Below are 8,240 nucleotides of genomic sequence, written 5' to 3'. Positions count from 1 at the left end.
GGGTGCGGGATGGGGGGGTGCTGGTTTCGGGGAGCCCCGGTCCGGGACCGGGGGGTCGCGGAGGGGAGGGGTGGGGGGTGTCTCGCTCCGACGGTGCGGGCGGTGCACGGGGGTGCCCGTGCCCGGGGCGGCTGTCGCGGCTGGTGGATGGGTTTCATTAACGGCGGCGGGGCCGCGCTCGCTCCCCGCCGCCCCTCCCCGCTCCCCCGGGACCCCCGGCGGCCCGGGCCCGGCTATAAAAGCGGCGGCGGCGGCGAGGGGCGCGGCGGGGGCGATGGCGGTGCCGGTACCGGTGCGATTGGCGACGGCGCTGCTGCTGCTGCTGGCGGGGACCCTGCGCGCCGCCCGCTGCTGCCCCGGGACCCCCGACCCCGCTACCGGTACCGGCCCCGACCCGGTGCGCGCCGCGCCGTCGGGGTTGGGGGGGGGGGGAGAGGAAAACCGGATCCTCGGGTTTGGGACGGGGTGGAGGGGGCGCCCCCGGGGCTGCCGTGACCCCCTTGTCCCCCCCGCTCCGCCGCAGGACGCCGCCCCCCCGGGGCCGCCCCCCGCCGCCGCCCTGGGCGCGCTGCTCCGGTCCCTGCAGCAGCCGGGCCCCCTCCAGCCCCAGAGGTGAGCGGGTCTGGGGGGGCTTGGGGGCACCGGGGGGTCCGAGGGGGTCCAGGGGCACCGGGGGGTCCGAGGATGGGGTTTAGGGGCAGCTGGGGGCACGGGGGGGTCTGGGGATGGGGTTTAGGGGCACGGGGGGGCACGGGGGGGTCTGGGGACAGGGCTTGCAGGCACCGGGGGGGTCCAGGAGGGGGTCCGGGGGGGATGGGCGAGTGAGGGGCCAGGGAGGGACCGAGGTGTTTGGGGACATAGTGGGGGGGGGGGCGGTACCTGGGGTGGTTTGGGGGCACCCAGAGGGGACAACTGGGGGGGGGGGGGGTGTTCCCTGTCGGTGTCCGTCTGTCCACGACCGCCCCGTCCACGTCCGTCTGTCCACCCGTCCGTCCCCGTCCCCGTCCCCACACATCCCTGCCCACCTGTGATGCTGCCCCCCCCCCCCACCCCCCGCAGGTTCGGGCGGGGGCCGCAGGGGGGGTCCCAGGCCCGGCTCAGCGCCCGCAGCTGGGACCCCCCCGCTGCCCCGTTCTGGACCATGGCGATGCCGCAGCGCTTCGGCCGCTGAGCGTCCGGCCCGGGAGCCGCCCGCGCCTCCGTCCGTGGGTCCGTCCGTCACCCAATAAACTGGCGCCCCGCACCCCTCAGCGCTTGTCGTGGTCCTCCCCCCCCCCCAGACCCCCCCTCCAAAAAGACACCAACGCGGGGCCTTACAAACCCCCCCCGTTTTATTCCCGGGGGCTGCCTGACGCCCAGGGACCACCCTCACCCCCGGGGCGGGGGCCGGGACGGAGGGTGCCCCCCACCCCGGGGCCCTGAGCTCTGTCCGGGGGGGCTGGGGGGGGGCGCGCGTGTCTGTCCGTCCGTCCGTCAGCGGGGCCGGGGGCCTGCCTGGGGGGGTCCGTGGGTGGGTCTGGGCGTCCACCGGTGGGTGCAGGCACCCCGGCCACAGGTCCGTGAGTCCCGGGGTCCGTCCGTGGGTCTGTCCGGGTGTGGGTGGGTGGGTGGGTGCGGCTGGGGGGGGGCTCACTTGCCCCCCGCCATGATGCGGAGGTACTGCAGGGCGTTACGGGCGGCCTGCGAGCGGGCGCCGTCGCGGGAGGGGGCCGCGCCGTGGCACACGGTGGCCGGTTGCGTCGACAGCTCCACCAGGCACTGGTGCAGCCCGCTGAGGCTCAGCGCATCTGGGGGGGGAGGGACGGGACACGGACCCCTAAATCACCCACGGCACCCCCCAGCCCGGGGCCGGGGCACCCAGGGGTCCCGGGGGGGGGGCGCTCACCGATGTCGAGGTAGCTGATGGCGAAGCTCTGCTCCTCGGAGAGCTCCTGCAGCAGGGCGCAGGCCCCCGCGCCCGCGGGCGCCAGCGGGTGACTCCGCAGCTGCAGGATCTTCTCGCCCGCCGAATTGCGCAGCGAGTCCCACGTGCAGCCGGGCGCCCGGCCCCGCAGCCCCTCCAGCCTGGGGCCCGCCTGCGGGGGACAGGGCGCTCGGGGACCATCCTGACCCCCCCCGCGGGGACCCTCCAGACCCCCCCCACGGGGGCGTGGGGACCCTCCTGACTCGCCACGGGGGGACACAGGGACCCTCCTGACCCCCTCGCGAGGACACGGGGACCATCCTGACCCCCCCACAGGGGCATGGGGACCCTCCTGACCCCCTGCGGGGATGTGGGGACCCTCCTGACCCCCTGCGGGGATGTGGGGACCCTCCTGACTCCCCCACAGAGACACAGGGACCATCCTGACCCCCCCGCGGGGACACGGGGACCCTCCTGACCCCCCCTGCAGGGACACAGGGACCCTCCTGACCCCCCCACGGGGGGGGACACGGGGACCATCCTGACCCCCCCCGCGGGGGACATGGGGACTGTCCCAACCCCTCCGCAGGGACATGGGGACCCTCCCTCCCGACCCCCCTCAACAGGGACACGGGGACCATCCTGATCCCCCCCCCGCAATGGGGACACAGCGACCGTCCTGACGCCCCCCCGGGGATGTGGGGACCATCCTGACCCCCACCAAGGGGACACGGGGGCTCGGGGACCCCTTCGGGGGAACTCTGTGGACCCCGACACAGGGACACCCACGGGGGCCGGGACGCCCGGTGCGGGGACGCCCTTGAGGACAGGCAGGGTCCCCTGGTGTGTCCCGCCCCCCAACTTTAACCCCTGGGGGGCCAAAAGCCCTGAACTGGGAGGTGCAGGGGTGCCCGTGCCCCCCCCGTTGAGCCCCTCGCCGGCCGGTACCATGGAGAACTGGTCCTCCTCCACCTCGGCCTCGCTGCCGTCCCGCGGCTCCATGGGGACGTTGTGGATCCGCACCAGCATTTTGGCGGCCGCGTTGCGCTTCGCCAGCTTCTTGGAGGTGCCGCTGCCTGCGGGGAGGGGACAAGGGACACCCAGGTGAGCCCGGCCCCCTGTCGTGTCCCCCCCTGCCCCACACAGACCCACGGGGGGGGCGCGCCCCGGCCCCGTACCGATCTCCACGAAGCGCTCCACGCGGCAGGTCATGGTGAACTCCTTGCGGTGCGCCGGCCCCGACTCCTGCGTCACCGTGTACTCGGGCAGGCGCCAGCCCTTCTGCACCACCAGCTCCTGGGGGGGACACGCAAACTGGGGGGGCGCTGGGGAGGGCAGGGCCGCCGTCACCCCCCCGTGAGATGGGGCGGGCTGCCCACAGAAGGGAGCTGCCAGCCCCGAAACGGGCAGGGCCAGCCCCAGAATGGGGTAACTGTCCCCAAAACGGGGATAACCGTCCCCAGAATGGGGTAACTGTCCCCAAAACGGGGATAACCATCCCCAAAATGGGGTAACTGTCCCCAAAATGGGGTAACTGTCCCCAAAATGCGGATAATTGTCCCCAAAATGGGGATAATCGTCCCCAAAATGGGGATAATTGTCCCCAAAATGGGGTACCTGTCCCCAAAATGGGGATAACGGTCCCCAAAACGGGGATAACCGTCCCCAGAACGGGGTAACTGTCCCCAAAATGGGGATAATCGTCCCCAAAATGGGGATAACGGTCCCCAAAATGGGGTAACTGTCCCCAAAATGCGGATAATCGTCCCCAAAATGCGGATAATCGTCCCCAAAACGGGGAAAACCGTCCCCAAAATGGGGATAACTGTCCCCAAAATGGGGTAACTGTCCCCAAAATGCGGATAATCGTCCCCAAAATGCGGATAATCGTCCCCAAAACGGGGAAAACCGTCCCCAAAATGGGGATAACTGTCCCCAAAATGGGGTAGCTGTCCCCAAAATGGGGTACCTGTCCCCAAAATGGGGATAATCATCCCCAAAATGCGGGTAACTGTCCCCAAAATGCAGATAATCGTCCCCAAAACGGGGATAACCGTCCCCAAAATGGGGTAACTGTCCCCAAAATGCGGATAATCGTCCCCAAAATGGGGGTAACTGTCCCCAGAACGGGGATAACCGTCCCCAAAATGGGGATAACTGTCCCCAAAATGGGTCTACCGCCCCCAAAGGGGTACATCAACCCCAAAACGGGGATAACCGCCCCCGAAATGGGTACAACCCCCCCCAAAAGGGGTAAGAGCGCCCCCCAGCTGCGCAGAGGCAGCCCCCAGAGGCCACCGCCACCCCGAAACGGGGACGGTCCCTGAGCCGGGGCGGTGGGGGGGCCGTGTCCCCCCCGTCCCGGGCCGGGGTGTCACCCACCTGCAGAGCCCCCACGGGGTTACACTCCGACTGGGGGGGCGACACCGGCGTCTTCATCTCCGGGGGGGCGCCCCTGCGTGGGGCAGACGGGCACGGCGTGAGGGGGGGCACGGCTCAGAGACCCCCCCCGGGCCAGGACCCCCGCGCTGAGGGGACGGGGAGGGGTAATGGGACGCTGGGGTTTTTTTTGGGGGGATGGGCGCCCCCCAGCCCGTTACCTGGGCGAGGGCGGGGGCACGGCGGGTGCTGGGGGGGCGGCCGCGGGGCTCGGCTCAGCCGGGGGCTCTGGGGGGAAAGGAGAGCTTGGGGATAAAAGGTGAGACGTTAACACCCGAGCCGGCCCCCCCACGCCCCCCGCCGCCCCAGATCCTGCCAGGCACCCCCCCCTCCCTTGGGACCCCCTGCTATTCCCACCCCCCCAATTCTGTCAGCTCCCCCCTGCGCCCCTAGAGCCCCCCCAGATCTGCCTGGGTACCCTCACCCCCCCGGCCCCCCCCCAAACCCCCTCAAATCCCTTGGGACGCCCAAGCCCCCCAGCATCCCAAATCACCCTGGGGACCCCCAAACTCTCCTGGGTGCCCTCAACGCCCCGCAGACCCCCACCAAAACCCACGGGGCCGGGTGCTCAGCGCCCCTGGGTACCCCCAACCCCCTGGGTACCCCCAGACCGCCCGGGCACCCCCCCAAAACGCCCCCCAGCACCCCCCAGACACGCTCAATGCCCTCTCCTGTGCATCCAGCACCCCCCCCGATGTCCCCCCCCAGCTCCAACCCCCTCCTGCGCCCCACCCTGACCCCCCAGCGCCCTGGGGACCCTGGCCCCCCCTCACCTGGGCTCCTCGGGGGCGGTGGGCTCCAGCATGTCCCCCCCTTTGAGCAGTTTCAGGGCCACCTCCGCCGCTTTGTGCTTCGCCGCCTTCTTGCTGGGCCCCTGCCCTGGGGGAGGCACCGGCTGAGCGGGGCGGGGGGCACCCGCGGGCCCCCCCAAGACCCCTCACAGACCACAGGCGTGTCCCAGGCATTGGGATCGCAGCTGATGCCCCACCAGCACCCATTTTTGGGGGTCCCAGGGTGTCCCTGGGTGTCCCAGGCATTGGGGTCCCAGCTGATCCCCCACCAGGACCCATTTTTGGGGGGTCCCAGGGTGTCCCAGGCATTGGGGTCCCAGCTGATCCCCCACCAGGACCCATTTTTGGGGGGTCCCAGAGGGTCCCTGGATGTCCCAGGCATTGGGGTCCCAGCTGATCCCCCACCAGGACCCATTTTTGGGGGGTCCCAGGGTGTCCCAGGCATTGGGGTCCCAGCTGATCCCCCACCAGGACCCATTTTTGGGGGGTCCCAGGGTGTCCCAGGCATTGGGGTCCCAGCTGATCCCCCACCAGGACCCATTTTTGGGGGTCCCAGGGGATCCCCGAGCGTCCCAAACACTGGGGTCCCATGCGATCCCCACCAGACCCTGCTTTTTAGGGATCCCAGGGGATCCCCCAGCAGGACCCGCTTCTTGGGGTCCCAAGGGATCCCTGCGTGTCCCAGGCATCGACGTCCCAGGCAATTCCCCGCCAAGACTCAATTTTGGGGAGTCCCAAGGGATCCCCTCTGTGTCCAAGCCTTGGATGCCAGCTGATCCCCCACCAAGACCCACTTTTGGGGGTTCCAGGGGACCCCTGGGCACCCAGGCATCGGGGATCCCCCACCAGGACCCAATTCTTGCTCCCAGGAGACCCCTGCGTGTCCAGCCCCTGGACCCCACGCAACTCCCCCCCAGGACCCACTTTTTTTGGCCTCCCACGGAATCCCGGAACGTCCCCAGCATCGGGGTCCTGGGCGGTGCGCTCCCCCCTCCCAGGCCTTATTTTTGGGGGGGGTTCTAGGGGATCCCTCCACCGCAACCCGCTTTGAGGGATCCCCCAGCACACCCCCACCATCCTGGGGACAACCCCCGTGTCCCCCAGCATCCCAGGCCAGCGCGAGCCGCCCCAAATCACCCCCTCCAGGCTGCCCCCCACCCTCACCGGGTCGGGTGGGGAGGTGAGGGTGGGGGCCAGCCTGGAAGCGGAGGGTGGCGGGGACCCACCGGTGCAGCTGATGTCCCCAACGGTGACACGGAAGGTGAAGTTGGGCTGGTGGGCTTGGCCCTCGGCCTTCAGGAGGTCGTAGCCGGGGGTCTTGCCTATGCGAGTGCCATATTCCTGCAGCAGGCTGATGGGGGTCTTGCCGGGGTTGGCGGCCAGCATCTGCTCCAGGCTGGGGACAGGGCTGTCACCAGCCCGAGGAAGGGGTCAGAGGGGGCCGGCGAGGAGTACGTGGGCCCCGCACCCCGCCCGAGCCCCCTCGCACAGGCCTGGCCTAGGCCTCAGCCTCCCCCTCTCCGCCACGACCGCGATCTGGGGAGTGCGGGGAGGGGGACTCTCGGTGTGGGTGTTTGGGGGGCGGGGGGGGGGTTTGGGGAGGGGTATCCGGTACCTGGGGAAGCCACCGCTCCGCCTGGCCCCGCCGCCCGCCCCCTCCTCGCTCATCCCCGCCGCGCTCCGTCCCGCCGCCCGCGCCGCCCGCGCCGCCAGGGGGCGCCCGCGCCGCCCGCTCGCCGCGGGGGACGATGGTAAGGGAGCGCCGCGGGGGGTGCTGGGAAGTGTAGTTGGACGGGGGTCGGAGCGGTGTCTCCGGCCCCCCCCCCCCCGGCGAACTACACTTCCCAGCACCCCCCCGCGCGCTGAGCGAGGAATGCTGGGAAGGTGGAGGAGGCGGGAAGCGCGGGGTCACGTGGCTTGAGGGAGCGGAGTGGGAGCACGGGGGGACTGGGAGTGCTGGGAGCAAACTGGGAGCGCTGGGGCCAGAATCACACCTGGACTGGGAGGTCTAGGGACAGACTGGGAGCACCGGGAACAGACTGGGAGCAGGGGCACATCTGGACTGGGAGCACTGGAGACAGACTGGGAGCACTGGGAAGAGGGGGGCACCTGGACTGGAAGCACTGGGGACAGAGGGACACACACTGGGAGCACTGGGGACAGGGACACCTGGACTGGGAGCAAACTGGGAGCACTGGGGACAGACTCACACCTGGACTGGAAGGTCTAGGGACAGACTGGGAGCGCTGGGAATGGACTGGGAGCACTGGGAAGAGGGGACACTTGGACTGGAAGCAGTGGGGACAGAGGGACAGCCAGACTGGGAGCACTGGGGACAGTATTACCTGGACTGGGAACGCTGGGAACCTGGACTGGGAAGAGGGGGAGACTTGGCAATGGGGACAGATTCACACCTGGACTGGGAGGTCTAGGGACAGACTGGGAGCACTGGGATGAGGACACCCATACTGGGATCACTGGGGACAAACTGGAAGCACTGGGGACAGAATGACACCTGGACTGGGAGCACTGGGATGGGACTGGGGCCCCAGTGTGGTGCTGGGGCCAATGGGAGGTACAGAGCGGGGGTCCCAGTGCCAGTGGGGTCTCGGTGCCAGTACAGGGGTTCCAATCCCAGTATAGGGGTCCTGGTGCCAGTATAGGAGGGCTTCCCAGTCCCAGTATAGGGGTCCCAGTCCCAGTGCAGCGATCCCAGTGCCACCATAGGGGTCCTGGTGCTGGTAGGAGTCCCAGCAACAGTATTGGGGGTGCCAATCCCAGTATAGGGGTCCCAGTGCCAGTATAGGTGTCCCAATTCCAGTATAGGGGGGTCTGAATCCCAATATAGGGGTCCCAATCCCAGTATAGGGGGGTCCCAATTCCAGTATAGGGGGGTCCCAATACCAGTATAGGGGTCCCAGTGACGTTATGGGGGTCCCAATCCCAGTATAGGGGTCCCAGTGCCAGTACAGGGGTCCCAATCCCAGTATAGGGGGGTCCCAATACCAGTATAGGGGTCCCAGTGCCAGTATAGGGCTCCCAATTCCAGTATAGGGGGGTCTGAATCCCAGTATAGGGGTCCCAATCCCAGTATAGGGGTCCCAGTG

The 8,240-nt window shown here is 69.4% G+C and overlaps 1 protein-coding gene across 2 annotated transcripts; it reads right to left on the bottom strand.

The window, feature by feature from the left end:
- Positions 1 to 1,318: 1,318 nt before the first annotated feature.
- On the bottom strand, positions 1,319 to 6,874 carry TARBP2 (TARBP2 subunit of RISC loading complex). 2 transcript variants are annotated; one of them, XM_086768870.1, is made up of 9 exons: positions 6,749 to 6,874; positions 6,298 to 6,541; positions 5,116 to 5,221; positions 4,504 to 4,587; positions 4,286 to 4,358; positions 3,082 to 3,199; positions 2,852 to 2,979; positions 1,886 to 2,075; positions 1,319 to 1,787 (listed from the first exon to the last, which is right to left on the bottom strand). In XM_086768870.1, exons 3-9 carry the CDS (start codon positions 5,145 to 5,147, stop codon positions 1,630 to 1,632), a joined length of 783 nt encoding a protein of 260 aa, XP_086624996.1. In that variant the 5' UTR covers positions 5,148 to 5,221; positions 6,298 to 6,541; positions 6,749 to 6,874; the 3' UTR covers positions 1,319 to 1,629. The 2 variants fall into 2 exon arrangements, with proteins under 2 accessions (XP_086624996.1, XP_086624995.1); XM_086768869.1 differs by having other exon boundaries at positions 6,360 to 6,541; positions 6,749 to 6,851.
- Positions 6,875 to 8,240: the final 1,366 nt, after the last annotated feature.

This window comes from Chlamydotis macqueenii, chromosome 29 (assembly GCF_036417535.1).
Source record: "Chlamydotis macqueenii isolate bChlMac1 chromosome 29, bChlMac1.mat, whole genome shotgun sequence".
In the NCBI taxonomy this organism is placed as follows: Eukaryota; Metazoa; Chordata; class Aves; order Otidiformes; family Otididae; genus Chlamydotis; species Chlamydotis macqueenii.
The sequence above is the reverse complement of the archived record's forward strand: the minus strand, read 5'-3'. Positions and strand labels throughout refer to the sequence as shown.

What these genes read in the sequence shown, in the direction of transcription:
- TARBP2 (XM_086768869.1), bottom strand. Translation starts at nt 6,801, where the DNA reads ATGAGCGAGGAGGGGGCGGGCGGCGGGGCCAGGCGGAGCGGTGGCTTC. An exon ending in TGGGGACATCAGCTGCACCG is followed by an intron (nt 5,222 to 6,359) that starts GTGGGTCCCCGC and finishes TGCCTCCCCCAG; the next exon opens with GGCAGGGGCCCAGCAAGAAG. An exon ending in GTGCCCCCGCCCTCGCCCAG is followed by an intron (nt 4,359 to 4,503) that starts GTAACGGGCTGG and finishes TGCCCCACGCAG; the next exon opens with GGGCGCCCCCCCGGAGATGA.